At 45.2% G+C, this 16,070-nt stretch overlaps 1 protein-coding gene across 2 annotated transcripts in view; it reads right to left on the reverse strand.

The window, feature by feature from the left end:
* Positions 1-16,070, reverse strand: part of LOC144950035 (cullin-4A-like) — a 35,338-nt gene that overhangs the window by 12,630 nt on the left and 6,638 nt on the right. For both annotated transcript variants that reach the window (XM_078879999.1, XM_078879998.1), the window contains exons 2-11: positions 10,564-10,679; positions 9,773-9,877; positions 8,728-8,796; positions 7,894-7,967; positions 7,334-7,496; positions 6,971-7,060; positions 5,980-6,062; positions 4,411-4,478; positions 3,955-4,073; positions 900-1,092 (exon numbers count right to left, since the gene is read on the reverse strand). In XM_078879999.1, the coding sequence (XP_078736125.1) occupies positions 900-1,092; positions 3,955-4,073; positions 4,411-4,478; positions 5,980-6,062; positions 6,971-7,060; positions 7,334-7,496; positions 7,894-7,967; positions 8,728-8,796; positions 9,773-9,877; positions 10,564-10,679 (1,080 nt within the window). The remainder of the gene's footprint in view (positions 1-899; positions 1,093-3,954; positions 4,074-4,410; positions 4,479-5,979; positions 6,063-6,970; positions 7,061-7,333; positions 7,497-7,893; positions 7,968-8,727; positions 8,797-9,772; positions 9,878-10,563; positions 10,680-16,070) is intronic.

The following is a 16,070-nucleotide window of genomic DNA, read 5'->3' on the forward strand; positions in this document are numbered from 1 at the left end:
AAGAGGTGGTCACATCGCCAAAGTACTTGTGCGAGGCTAGGTGCACTTTGAGACCACGTGAAGTGTTGGAACACTCGCTGACAGGTCATGGAACAGACCCTGGTGCCATGGGTTGACTGAGATGGCTGCCAGATGCACCAGCTGTGCCCTCTACTGTGCCAACTTTATTCTTTTTAGCCACCCAGCACGCCGCTCATTGGTGTGAGCATCGTTCCTCTATCCTCTGCTGTTGCTGAAGGACTGCCTACAACTGCCTAGTAGCTTCCTTAACGAGCCTCCTCTTCAGAGGCTGATCTTTGACACTGCTGGTACCAGTCATCAGCAAGTCTACGTAGCTCGATATCCTCCTTTACCACATAAACCCATCTCTTCTCTACCCCGTGCAGCTCCTATTTAGCCCTTTCTACCTTGCCAAATAGAAGCTGTTTGGACATGTGGTGGCTGAGCATGCGGGCTACATGACCCAGTCAATTGTAGCGCCTTGCCTGCCGGAGTTCATTAATGGGACTGTGTCCAAATCTTTCAAGGATAGTTGAGCTCCTCACACAATGCAGTTTGGTTAAACCCCGGATGAAACATAAGCTAGCTTGCTTATTTCAATCTGCCACAAATGTTCCTTCACAGGGCTGCAGGTTTCACAGGCAACACAACATTTTCTAAAGTTTTGTTCATACCAGATCTTTAAAAGTTTTATTGTCACCTCCCCCATTAAATATGGACAGAACTAATGATTTAAAGGCCTTCAACCTTTTTGAAAGTGCTTTCACGTGAACTTGAGCACATGGTTTGAGAGCAGACATGGACCAGTATGCGAGCGGTGCCGACTCAGTGCTTGGACATGGCCATTATGAGCCCGCGATGGAGCCACCCTGCTCGATGCGCTTTGCGTGGGCTCTGACCGATGAGCTCAGCAGGCTTGTTGAGCCTCTTGTTGATGAACGTCTCGAAGGCCTCCTTCATGGCGTTGATGAACTTGTCGCTGCGCTGGAAGCAAACCTCCACGATCACGTCCACCTTCTCCTTGAAATCCAGCAGTTCCTGCACCATCGTCTTGTCCTTTTCGGGGTTCACCACGATCGTCGTGCCGAACACCTGCCACCCGTACACCGAGCAGCAGCCAATAATAATGTCAGCGGAGGCTTTTATGGAACGCTGAGGGGACCATCGTTAGCAGCCGAAAGCGCCTTCCTCTGCTGTGCTACAAAGCATTCACGGACCACGACAATGCGTGTCTAAAATGGGTGGGGTGGGGAAATTGACAGAAATTCTGTCAATGTACCAGATTTACAGGTGAAAGATAACTCTGCAGGCAGATTACATTTCAGTGTACATGGTTAACATAAAACACGATTGTAAGATTCCTCCAGATATTCATGCTAGGAATGTTCGCTTGGTTTGCTCTGAAGAATGTACGCACTCGCTCACAACAAAGACAAATATCCCCATATAGCCTTAGCAGACAGTTTGGGCAAGTGCTATTAGCGAGCACCTATGAAGGCCGGCAGGCACACAAGGAGGTGGGTGGCAAGCACCATGCCGACTAGCTTTGTCTCCGTAGAGGTAATGTTTACACAGCACCAGATACTCATTTGAGGCTGAGTAAACCGAGGGAATCGCCAGGACCAGTTCAGATAATCATCACTGGTGTTGGCCATGAGCGGGAATCGAACTGAGGTTACCGGGGTCATAGCGCAGCGCACTAACCACTACACGAGCGGTTCGCTAACACTCACTGCCAGACAGACACACTGACCCGCCCACCTCGACTTACAGACCCTCTCACACTTACACACTCAACCACACTAACAACAAAGACCCCCAATAAACATACAGGCTGTAGGTGCAGGTGTTGCTTAGTGGGCACCTATGAAGGCTAGCACGACTCAAGAGGAGGTGGTGTGGTGAACATCACAACCAGTGGCCAGTGTCTCCCCAGTACTGACATTTACACATCACACCAGGTACTCATTTAAGACTCAATCAACTTCGAAGAGGCCCTAGACCGATTCAGATAGTCACCACTAAGGTTGGCCATGGCTGGGAATTGAACTTGGGTCGCCGGGTTTGTAGTTCAGTGCGATAACCACAAACACTGCAGACACTCAATTAGTCACACAAATAAAGATCCCCCGTATAGCCGTAACCGATTGTAGGAGCAAGTGCTGTTAGCGAACATCTATGAAGGCCGGCAAAGCTCACCATCCCTGACACATGCCCCTCACTCCTCTCTCCCTCCTATCGTAACAAAAGGGGTTCCACAGGGTTCACGTCCTCGGCCCCCTCTTGTTCTCTCTTCATGTCAATGACTTGGGTACTGACCTGGATCATTCCAGGGTTAAGCTGTTTGCAGATGACACGATACTGATTACTGCTGGCCGCTCTCCGGATGACGTGATTGCTAAGCTCCAGGGTGATTTCAACCAACAACAACATCAGCTAGTTGCTCTTAAACTAGTCCTGAATACCTCCAAAACCAAGGTCCTATGCTTCTCACCAGGACTAAAGCAGGAAGTATTTTTTCCCCAATTAAATTCCTTAAATAATGATCAAATAGAACAAGCAAAGATCTATAAGTATCTTGGGGTCATCTTTTGATTAAAAACTGAATTTTCAAGATCACATTGATTATATTGGTAAAAATAAAAAATTGATTTTCTGTATCGACACAAGCACTGCTTCCCGTCTATGTTCTGTTTGGAATTGATAAAAGCTACCATACTGCCTCTACTTGATTACTGTGACATTGTATATAAATCAGCCCACAGTACTATACTGAAGAAGCTTGACTCAATCTATTACTCGGCCTTAAGATTTGCATTGAACTGCCCATATAGGACCCACCACTGTGATCTCTACATTGGGTCAAACTTAACATCTCTTAATGGACGGCTTGTGCATCAGATAAAATGTATTCACGATGCACTAACAAAAAAATCAGCAGACTACCTGCTGGATCTCCTCACTGTTTCCAAGAACAAACGTGACCTAAGGTCCTTGCTCATTTACCAGCTTCATATTCCTTATTGCCGTACAAACACAGGAGGAAGGTCCTTTGCTGTTGATGCCACCAGAGTCTGGAATGCTATCACCAATAAACTGCAACTTGGATCATTACCTGTGAGATCTGCACTCAAAACTGCTCTTGAGGAGCTGTACACCCCCCCCGCTGCCACTGCTATACAGAGTGGCCTGAAATCAAATGCATCTCTCCGAATGTCCGCTGCAAAGTATGATCTTGAGTTTTTATTATAGTGTGCTGATCTTTAAAGGTGCATTGAAAATTTGATACTCCTACTGATACTCCTGCTGTTATGGAGTGACTTATGCTGCCAGCTATGGCTACAAAGATGGGTCGTATATGTTATGTATATCGCTTATTGTTAAATTTGAATCACAGTTCCTATGATCACTGTTACATTGTTTTTATAGCTTTATTTTGGTGATTTCGAAAACGTATGGTGAAGGCATGTTTATTTGTTGAAGTACGGAGTTAGCCTGATAAATTTCGATTTAAAGCTTTCGTGACTGCAGGGATTCATCTTCTTGGTTCTTTCGGTAAAGTCACGTAGAAGGGAAGTAATAAAATAATAAAAATAAAACATAATAAAATAATATGTTTTATTTTTATTATTTTATTACGTCCCTTCTACGTGACTTTACCGAAAGAACCAAGAAGATTAGCCTGATAACTTTCATCGAAATTGTCTTATGGTTGTTATTGTTTTACTTGCATCCCACTGGGATTTTTGCACACAGCGTTGATATACAGTGTTTTTTTTCTGGAAGAATTTGCTGTTTATTTGCTGGATGTTTCTGTTGCGCGTCGTCACTTTAAGATGTTCTTTGTTCATGTTTTTGTTTGTTGCAGTTGAACCCGAGTCAAGAGCCGCATGGCTCATAGGGCTATACCTAATAAATGAAACTGAATCATGTCTCTGTGGCAGTAAACCACACCTTGATGTAGTCGGCCCAGTGCTGCAGCAAGACCTGGATTCCGCCCTTAACACGGCTGAACAGCTGATAGAGCAGGGACAGTTCAGGAATCCGGTTCTCATCCAGGAGGTTGTTCAACCCTGCAAATGCACACAAACTTATATACACACACAATATACATACTGACACATATCCACACAAACACAAGTATACAGATCAAGCAGACTGTTCAGTAGTGTGGAATTTGATTGGTGAGTCTCATGGTGTGGTGGTAAGTAGTGGGCACAGTCCTATGGTGAGTAGTGGTATGTCATGGTGAGTCTCGTGGTAAATTGTGATGAGTATTGGCAAATCTCATGATGAATAGTAATGAGTAGTTGCCAGTCTCGTGCTGTGGAGTCTCATGGTGTGGTGGCAAGTCTTGCAAGGAGTAGACAAGAGGCTATTGGTCAGTAGTGGGGAGTGTACAGGCTGCACCTTTCTGCAGGATGGCCGTCAAGTGCTCCCCTAGTAGCTGTTTCTCCACGGAGGCGATGAGTGACTTCCTGCAATGAGATGGCACAAAGACATACGTCATCAATGGGACATGCGTCGGTGAGCGTGTGTGAGCAAACAGGATTGATTGTGAAAGAATGAGGGCATATGCTTATGAGCAGTTCTCGTGTGGCAGAGGAGGACACTGGATCAGTTGAGCGGCTTTATCTTTCATCAGCCACATAGCGGAGTGTGGAAGCTACCTGACCTATTGCTCCATGCGAAGCTCCTGGTCTTCTCAGACACAGTTACACCTTTCCTTCAGTATACTTGTGAAACGTGGACTCCACTTTCAAGAAACATCTGCGCCTATTTGAAACATTCAGGCTGGTCTGCCTCTAAACCATCCTGGGTTTATATTCTTTGGCTCTTTCCGTAAAGTCACATATATAAAAATAATAATAAAAATAAAGTTAATTAAAAAAACCTTCGTGAGTTTACTGGCAATCCATAATGTAGACTGTAGCCTGATTTTTAAGCTGGTGAGCGTATTGGCAATCTATAATGCAGGCTGTAGCCTGGTTCGTAACCTAAGTGAGCACACTGTTAGTATATAATGTCGGCTTATTCTGGTTCTTTCAGACTTATTCTGGTTCTTTCATCCTGGGTTTACTTAGACTGGAATGCGTGAGTTCACAGACTCATTAAAGTTCTGGAAGCAAGCTGCATTGGCTGGGTCATGAAGCCTGCATGCCCAGCCATCGCATGCCCAGCCATCACATGCCCAAGCAGGTTGTTTGGCAGGATAGAGGAGGCTAACTGGGCACAGCACGAGCTGAAGAGGAGAAGGGCTGATGTAGTACCAGAGGATATGCAGCTCGTTGCACTTACTGATGATTAGTACGAGCGGTATCAAGATCGCTTCTGTGGAGGATGCTTGTGAAGGACACTACTGGGCAGTTGCAGGCAATCGCTCTCCAAAAACCGACACTCGTAACAACGAGCGGAGCGCCGGGTGGCTAAAACGCAGCAAATTGGCAGTGGGGAGCACAGGTGTGCCGTGACCTCCTGGTAGCAAGCTTTCTGTACTTTACGTGGCCTCCAAGTGCACCTAGCCTGGAAAAAGCACCGTCGTGATGTAACCAGCACTTCGTGGCCAATGGTGACTGCTGCTATTGTTGTCTTCTCATGTGTGATGAGTGGCGGTGTAGTGATTTTCACAATGCACTTCGATCCTGGTGGAACTGCATTGGTATACGTGTTAAAAATTTGTGTGCATTAGACCTGGGCAATTCTCACGATTCCTATCCTTATAACGTGATTCCGCTCTCAGAATTCAACACGGTTATTAGCAGCGCTGTGAGATTAGCAGAATCTCAGAATCATGGAGGAATCAGGCCGTGTGGACCTGGACATGGCATCGTATAACGGACGGCCCGTGGGGTCTGACCAGTCTAGTAAATTGTATTGTACTGCGTACACATTGGTCAAATGCTACAATTAGCTTCGATATAAGTGTGCCGATGCGCATGCTATGCGTGTGTGTGCAGTTTTTCCCATGTGCAGCATTACTGTGTGCTCTGGTCAAGGTAGGTGATGATTCTGTCGGACTCCTCCTCTAGCCGCTTGTTCACATGATGCAAGTACTCCGGCACCTGCGCAGATACCACAGAGTCTCACGTGACTGCCACAGTACACTTGGTACCTTATGGATTGATACAGCATTGCACAATGTGCTGCCTCAGAAACACTTTAATTAACAAGTGCTTTTCCTCTTTCATATCAGCTAAGAAACCAATTCCGCTCACTGCCAGAATTAGTTGAGCGTACTGTACACGTTCTGTTAAGATTTTTTTCTCCGTTAATTATTTTGAAATTGAGCCATCAGCGTCATGTAACATGACAAATACATTCCCATTTGAAGCTCACAGCAGGGAAAACTCCATCACTCAGTCAATGAACCACCACGAAAGATGACATCCACAGGCTGCTTATTCACACCAAGTGGCAACATTTTTGAACGCTCTGCAACAAGTGCCAATTGTTGTGTGGAGATTGTTTAGTCCTCTGGGCTTGAAATTAAAGACAACACCCACATTTTACATAAAGATGTTGTTGTACAATGACTGAAACTATTAATTGAAAATAGGTTTCATCAAATGTGGCTGAAACCCAGATCAGAAGTCAGAATTTTAGCAGTGCCGGTTCAGTGCACTGACACCGCAAGGCCTCGGCATGGAATGACTGACTACTCCCCCACACCATGATTCAGTGAATTGTCAAGATTTGGGGTTCTGATTTGACTAAAAAAAGTATTCCCTTAGGACTCATGTGTACCACTTTGTTTATACTGTCTTTCCTGCAAGGTCATACGAGCTGTCTCATTTGTTCTTATGCCAAAACCACCAGCCTTAAGGTAACATACACATATAAATTACACTTAACATAAACAATCGAGTGTCCCTAGTATTAACCCCCAAAGTTGTCCAAGCACCTCCTTGCTTGTGTGCACTGTCAGTTCGAATGCCATGTGGTGGAGATGCTGGTGATGGCAATAAGTCACCTCGCGCTCCTGCATAAGCCTCTGTCCCTCCGCTGCGTACAGGCGATTTGTTTCAACCAAGAACCTCTGCTCAAAGCAGTCCTGGTATATCTGTGCACCAGCCCAAGAGCACACAGCAAAAGCAGGTCAGTCACACACGGCCTCCCGGACACGCAGTTATAGGTGAACAGAACAGACTAAAAATGTACTGGGTACAGACAAGAGGTGTACAGGTGGCTCGTATACACTCATCAAGCGGACAGACAGCATACTGATCAATGGTTGTGTATATTTGGCTGTGTACATGGCTATGTGTGTACACACCTGCAAGTTAATACAGCACACTGAGCAATGGGTGCGTGTGTATACTTGGCACGTACACACCTGCAGGTCAGACAGCATGCTGAGGAGGCTGCGCAGGAGGCTACGGTCAACCGTCTCGCCGCTGCGCTCACGCTCAATGAGCAGCAGGAGCCCGTCGATCGTGCGGTTCTGCACTAGGCGGTCACTCACAACGTGCGTGCGGAACAGCTCCAGACCCATGTCCCTGTACACACACACAAAAACAAAGGTCCTCTGTATGCTGTTAGCGAGCCCCTATTTAGCCCGGCACGACACATGAGGGGGTGGGTGGCCAGCAGCACGACTGGCTGCCTTTGTTATCCCAGTGTTGATGTTAACACACCACACGAGGTACTCATTTAAGACTGAAACAACCTGATGGCGGTGCATGATTGGTTCAGACGTTCGTCACTAATTTTGGCATTGAGTGAGAAATGAACTCAGGTCACCAGATTCCAAGGATTGTGATATGTAAAAATGATAGAAGACCTTACTGCAACTCGAGATTTGGAACATTGACCCAAAAGCTCTACCACACACTGACTCACTTCATGCACCAAAGTAGCACAGCTTTACGAGTAGACAAGAAGCTAATAACTCACCATATGGAGGGCAACATAGAGTTCTGCAGCACGTACGTACGGTCCAGAAACAGGAAGATACTTCTGATCATTATCTGTGGCACAGAAAACACAGGTCAACCATGAGCTTCTACGTGCAATGGCACTGCTGGGCAGGCGGTGTTATAGCGGGTGCCCGTCAAGGCTGGGATGAACCAGTGCAAACCCGAACCCTCTTTCGGACTACATTGCAATCCAAGTACTTACTTCAGGTAGGGTTAACACCAGGTTTCAGGTACCAACTGTTGTAAACATTGGTTTATATAGTGTCCGTGAGAAATTTAATGGTGTGAAGAAGCCATAATTCAGCATTGGATTAACGTGGCTAATGATGAGAATGATAGCGTCTAAATGTGACCACATTTCAAGCCAGGTCAATGAGATCGTAGTGCAATCACTGACCACACTACCATACCGATACACTCAGACACACTTTAAAATAAACACAACAAATCCCCCACAGAGCCATTAAAACTGGTGGGGCAAATACTGTCTACAAGCACCTATTAAGGATGGAACAGCGCATGGAAGGGGTAGTGGGCAGGACCACACCTGGCCACCAATGTTTCCATAGTGGAGATGTATACACGCTGTGCTAGTTACTGATTTAAGGCTGATTTGACCAAGGGGAAGCGAGGAATTATTTCTGATACCACTTGCCAATGATGTTAGCCGTGAGCAGGAACCAAAGATTGCTGGGTTCATAGTGAGTGCAGGAACCACTGCACCACTGCAGCCCACACACAAACTCACATCATAGGGTGCGTCTTGCTTAGAAGCAGCTCATGTCAGTACCTATGGCATAAGCTGTCTTACCATCTGCCGGCAGTGATCTTGCCAGCACTTGTCGATGTGCTTCAGGAACAACACGCTGTCCATCGAGCCTGTGGGTTTTTGTTAAGGGCGACGGCTGTACACACATAGATGCCCGATTCATAACTTAGTATCAATCTGCATCTTTCATTTAACCAGCACTTCTTTTCAATGTATTTGCTGATACAGTTATTTATTCAGATTTTGGTTTTGGGTTAATCAGTGAATGTGTGGGTGAGTTTTATTATTGTTCTTCTTTCATATGGCTGATGTAGATGCAGAGCAACAACTACAATTTTACATTCAGGTGGTCAAGCCAAATAACCGTGTCATGTGTAGCGGAGTGTATCGCTGTGATGTCTCCTTCGCATTTGTGGATCAGGCATTGCATCGTTAGACGTTGCATGATCCAAGGCCGTAGCCATGAAGTCAACATTGGGGGGACCAAATCTTCCAGGGTGTCTGGGGGTCCCAACCCAGAAAAATATTAATCTCGATTTGAAGTTTTCGTGACTGCAGGGATCCATACTTTGGTTCTTTCGGTAAAGTCACGTAGGTAGAAAATAAAATAAATTATATCACGACGTTTCGTGGATAATGAAATTGACCTACGAATACCTATCTTTTTAATGAATTACCTTCAATAAATACATAAACTATGAAATACATTAAAATTCTACGCGAAAATTTTTGTTATAATAAGCAGTAGGAGAATGCAGCAATGCCAATGATCATTGCGATGCCATTACTGCTCCTGTATATACACATTTGGATAGACTGGGAAGTCATCTTGATCTCTTAACTTTATTTCATCACTTAATTTTATCACTTTCTCATATCACATTTTCTCATCACTTTATATCATAACTTTATTTCTCTCTTTCTCTCTCGATGCAGTCGTATAATGTTCCAGATATGATTCGCGGATAGCAAGTTCACTATTAACAATGGAATAATACATTTAGTAAGTGATAGGGTCAACTGGTAGGTGGGTGGGTATATGTGCAGGTGGGTGAGTGCTGCCCATGTTGCAAGTGGGCCAAGGATATCCCCAGAAGTGCTGGATCTGAGCGCGGATGTGCTCCTCGCACACCTGCCGCAGCTGTAGGTAAAGCTTTGCAGAGATCTTGTACGAACACAGGTTCTCCACCGCCTACCAGATGGAGGGGGAGCATGGCAGAACCAGCACCAACATCATCATTACCATGCACTACACCATAATGGATCCTCAATAGGGATATCATTTTAACTAAATAACTATGCTTAATAATTATACAAGGTTATGAAGATGCCTTCGGATCATGCCGACAGCTATACAAATGTATGTGGAACAAGGCACCGATTCAACGAATTATAATTTCCACACACTCAAATACTCGCATCAAATTGTGCGTGCTAGCAGTGATTAATTTAATTTATGTATGTCACGTAACACCCTGCAGCCACAACCTTCAAGTTCATTGTTTAACCAGGTGAAAACTCAAAGAGACCAGGCTAGAAGCACTACATTCACCAAAATAACAAAATATCTAGCCATCTATCAGTGTGAGCTCCAGGTTCGGAGGTGAAATGCCAACGTAAGCCAGCACTTCCGCTCTGTTCAAAACCTCTTTTGGCTGAGCTGAGTCCACTCCCCCATGTCACCCCCCTACTATGTCCACCTTTGTCTTCCTCTTGCTCGTTTGCCTTAGATTTCCCCAAGGATGAGGTGTGCCAGAAAGGCTCCATGTGAGGCTTGAGCTCCATGTCATAAAGCTTGCACTCTAGAGGTTATATTGGAACCCCAATCCATGACAGAGTGAAGAATGGTTCCACACCACCCTGTGTTGCTGGGCTCACCTGGTAGAGCTCCTCTAGGTTGTACTTAATGGAGGTGCTGTTCTGGATCGCCTGCACAGCCTCCTGCAGCTTTTGCCACGTCTCCGCAGGGTAGCTGTCAGGCAGCTTGGGCTTGTCTGCACACACGCACACATACACACATATATAGAATACATGCACACAACAGCCGCCAATCACCACTAAGTGATGGTGATGTCACCACAGAACTTTTGCAAGGCTAGATGCACTTTGGGGTCACATGAAGTTTGGAAGACTCCCTGGTAGGTCACGGGACAGACCCAGATGTTACGCGTCAACTAAGAGGACCACCACCTGTGCTCCCCACTGTACGAACTTGTTGCATTTTAGAGAACCGGTAAACCACTCACCTTTGTTGTTGGAGGGCAACTTCCTCCAACTGCCCAGTAGCATCCTTTGAGCCTCTTCCACATAAGTCGATATTGATACCGCTGGTACCAGTATTGGCAAGTTCAATGAGCTTCCCACACAAAAATGAAGGTTTTTGTTTGTTATACATATGTAGGGACATAAATGGCGTCCCTGGGGTGTGACTATTGTGAGGAGATGCGCTCCCTTTACCTGCACTTGTCTGCCGATGGGGACTCGAGGGGTCTGTCACGTTGGCTAGGGTGCCATCGGGAGAGTCAGGGGAAGTGACGTGGCAAGAGCCGGGGTGGGGCCACGCTCAGGGAAGGGAAAGGGAAGAGGCGGGGCCTTGGGACAGTGTGAGGCAGTAAGTGTGGGGCTCGGATGGTGCATGGTCACGCTGGTGGAAGCCGGAGCCGAAAGTGTTGAGGCTCCGGGCATGAAGAATCCTCCCTCTCTCTCGTTGAGGTGTAGAATAGCCTTGTTGTAGCTGTTACTGTTAAGTGAATAAAGTGTGGTGCCTCCTATCCCAGTGTGCCTCGTCAGACACGCATTACACATACAGTACGGGCTCTCATACAAATACAAGTGTACATGTTCATGGAGAGATCTAACAATTGCTGTTCACCACTAAGTGGTTGTGACGTCACCATGTGCCTGTGCCAGGCTAGGTGCACTTTTTGGCCACATAAAGTGTCAAAGCTCGCAGAAGATTTCGATTTAAAGCTTTCGTGACTGCAGGGATTCATCTTCTTGGTTCTTTCGGTAAAGTCACGTAGAAGGGAAATAATAAAATAAAATACATTTTTTACATAATAAAATTAAATTCTCATGACGTTTCGGCCACAACATAAGCAGCCGTCCTCAGGTGAAGAACAGGGCTGTTGGAAAGACAGCATCCGAATGGACACCACCAAGCTTGGCAGCGTATATTTAAGCTGGGTTAGAGGAGGAGAGCGCCTTGACAAAGGAATTTACATATCAACAGAGGAATTAGCATATTTATGGAAAATGCAGATATGGGATTAGTCACTACTTGTGGAATGTGTAGGTGGTGGGGGGGTCTCAAAGTCATATTATGCTCGAGTATTATGCAGGATTAGCAGTCATAAAGGGAGGAAGTAGGATTAGCAGTAATAAAGGGAGGGAAATTTTAATAGTAAGGAGCTGCAGCAGCCAAACCACCACGTAAAAAACTAAAATATATTGAGAAACTATGAAGGATGAAAGAGCACATGAGTGGGTGATAGTGTGGCCCGCATCATGATCGAGTGTATTTGTCCATCAGTGCCTTATTTATATACACAGCACGAAATATTTCAAAAAGGTTAAGTTGCCCAAAACCAAGAACAGGTTCAGATTTCGCTTGTCATTGATGGTTGGCTATGTACGCTGCGAAAGAGGTTCAGCTTACATACATGTTACCTGTGGCCGTGAACAGAACTCAGGACACTGGGTTGTATGTTGAACTTATTTCACACCGTATGTCGCCAACTGTGCTAATCGGAAGTGAACACAGATTGTCAGTTTTGTAGCAGAGTGCACACACAACTACAACAACCATTCACCACTAAGTGGCGGTGACGTCACAACGGTGCTTGTGCCAGGCTACAAAGACAAAGATCCCCCGTATAGCTTGAACAAACTGTAGGAACAAGTGCTGTGAGTGAGCACCTATGAAGGCCGGCACGGCACACAAGGGGGTGGGTGTCCAGCACTATGCCCGGCTGCCTTTTGGGTCCCGAGTGGCAATGTTTACACACCGGACCAGGTACTCAATTTGAGGCCGAGTGGACCTAGGGAAGGCCCGGGACAGGTTCAGATAATCGTAACTTGTATTGACCATGAGCGGGAATTGAACCCGAGTCACCGTGGTTGTAGTGAAGCACGCTAACCGCTACACCACCGCTATGCCACCACATGCACACATGCAGAAAGACAAAGACTTTCCATTTAACATGACAGACTGTTGCACCAAGTATTGTTTAGGCCAGCATGACAGACAATATGGTGGTATGACCAGCACCATGCCTGGCTATGTTGTATTCCCAGTCCTGATGTTTGCACACTGCACTAGGTACCCTGTAATGGCCGAGCCAGCCAAGGTGCAGGATAGATTCAGATACAACTTGGCACAGATGTTAACCATGTTCTGGAATCAGTCAGGGCACTGGGATTTATAGCACTACGTGAACCAATGAAACACTGCAAGTACACAAAACGACAAAAGATCACCCATATTGCCTTAACAGACGTTTTTGGGCAAGTGCTGTTCATGACCGTCGTCTCCCCAGTAATGATGGTTACACATGGCACCAGGTACTCAATTGAGGCTAAGTCGACCTAGGGGAGGCCCAGAAACGGTTCAGATAATCGTCACTGGTGTAGGCCGTGAGTGGGAATCAAACCTGAGTCACCGGATTCGTAGCAGTGTGTTAACCAATGCACCACCGCAAGTGCACACACACGCGCACACATACACGGCACGCCATTGCAATGGTTTCCTCCCAATAGATCTGTAAGAATAATATTATCAAATTCCCCCAATGGTGGAGACAAACACTAAGCAGTGCTCATAAAGGAAAGGAGTCACGTTTACTTCTCTCAGAATCTTATTTAGACTGGAGGAATCCGATGAGCTATGAAGTTATTTTTCAGAGATGTCCAAGAGGGCTTCATCAGCAAGTTATAAGAATACAAAAAAACAATCAAGAGAGCAAAATAGAGAACAGGTAAGCAAGTCACGCAACATAAATAAAGTATATAAGTACAAATGGTATAAGTGCATAGAATCCTGAAATGCAAGCTTGGGCAAGGCAGCAAAATAACAACAAAAAGAGTCCCAGACCACACCAAGACATGTATATAGCCCCAAAAGCCTCACCGAGTCTCAAGAGCTTTTCAAGAGGGTCTGAAAAAATAACCTTGCAGAAAATGGTCAAAGGAGATTTCAGGAGCCTAGAGCAGTGGTCCATAAGGTGGTGGGATGTGGCCTGCGGAACTGTTGCAAATACAGTGATCCCTCGTTTATCGCGGTTAATGGGGACCGGAACCCCTCGCGATAGGTGAAAATCCGCGAAGTAGGATTGGCCCCCTAGGAATTTCCGTATAGGTGTGTGTGGGTACCAGAATGTTTAAAATATGTATATTTATACTTTATATATATATTTTACTTAAATCTATTTAATTATAAAACCTTAATATTATACATTCACTCTCTCTCTCTCATACGATACGTATTATGGTGTTCTACACTCACCAATGACAGTACAGTAGTATCTTGAGACTTGACTCCAGTAATGACGACGACGAGGATGACAATGACGATGACAATGACGACGATGACAGACCTGTGCAGTTCGATGAATGTGATGATGAATGATGATGATGATGGTGTTACTGCACAGGTATAATGAGGCCTTTAAATCAGTTCGAAAAATCCGCGACGCACTGAGGCCGCGAAACTTGAACTGCGAAGTGGCGAGGGATTACTGTACTACAAATTGTAGTTTCTATTTGAAATATCTGATATTGGTGCACTGTCATTCACGAAAAATGAGGGTTGAAAGTGTTCCGTAAATCCAGAAGGGCCTAGTGGATAACACTCAAGAGCAAAACACAGGTGACCTCGAGCCGCTTGCTGTATTGCCATCTCGTGGCCACCTCGCAGTCAAGCAGGTTTGAGTGTTGCACAAATCTTCATGTTCTCCAAAGCGCTGGACGACACGTATTCACGAGCTTTTCATATTCAGAGGTGACTGAAGACGGAAATATAAAAATCCAAAATACATTTCATTATTGGCAAAGCGCTAATTGCTCGAACAGAGGAAATGCCACTAAATTCAAATTGTTGTTACAATGATGTCTATTTCCCTGATAAACATACACGTCTCAGAGACATATGTATGTAGCCAACCGTGCTAATCTGAGGTGCAGAAGAGACCACGAACAGTCGTAGCCTGGCTCAAAACTAGCCTGCTCATAAACTCGAGGCGACGGCACGGCCGCTCATCAACACAAAACTCCCAACACGTACAAATTCATAAGGGCGCCATGGTGGCGAGATGTTAGATACCTCACCTGGAATACAGGATGCCGTGGGTTCGATCCCGATCCTGACGCCTATATAATTGGAGTTTGTGTGTTCTCCCCGTGATCGCGTGAAACATGCGTTGACAGTATTTGGCTGCTATACATTTCCACTTAAGCCACTTCGTTGAGCTATTACTTGTAGTTAGGTAGCTATATAGCTCAGTGGGGTTTCCCTGGTAAAATAAAAATAGTAAACCAAAAGTTGTAGGCTTTAAAGTGCTCACATTTCACCTAAAGAGTGCCACTATCCCCATATTAACGAAGAGCATAGTTCTGTGAAGCAACTCAACTTGCACACCCAGGCTACTGACATGAAAACATGGAAGCTGCCATGATGAATTGAAAACTCCATTGAGCACTCACAATATACGCATGCACCATACATCAGTCAGATTCATACAATAGCCAATGCCACATGAAATAAGATGAAATTCTCAGTGGGTTTATCCTAAGATAAATAATAATTACACCTCATGTGACATGGATTGGTGTCCAAGCAATGAGGATGTCTCAATGAGGAGCTTCGGGTCCATTAATAGCATCAAAAGGCCTGGTGGGTAAATGTGATGTTGGAACCAGTTTAGTGTTTCCTATTAAGAATGAAGATGCTTCATCCTTAAATAAAGACATCATAAAAGGTGCAGTGGGGCTTTCCTGACTGAAGATATAAAATACTGAAAACTACAAGCGTCCATACATTTGGGTTCGTCAAGAGCAGGAGATGGAGAGACTGGATCAAAAGGTGCCCCATGCTTCCAAGCCTGAGCCCTGATCTTCGTCAATGAGGCACAATCCAAACATTCAGATTTTTACAAAGACTTCTCAACACCTCAAATGTTCACCTCCGGCAGGAGCCGTTTGCATTGACAGTTCCGCTCCTAGGCTATGGGCTCCGTTTAATACCTGTAAACTGAATAAACTAACAAAATTTTCTGAAATCTTGATGCCATATAAAATAAAAAGTTAAAATGGTACTGAAGAACCGATTTGAAATTCACAAATGCAAGGCCTATATCACATTCAAAAACTACTCACTTATCACTCCACCT

The sequence above is a fragment of the Lampetra fluviatilis genome, chromosome 56, assembly GCF_964198595.1.
Source record: "Lampetra fluviatilis chromosome 56, kcLamFluv1.1, whole genome shotgun sequence".
Lineage (NCBI taxonomy): Eukaryota > Metazoa > Chordata > Hyperoartia > Petromyzontiformes > Petromyzontidae > Lampetra > Lampetra fluviatilis.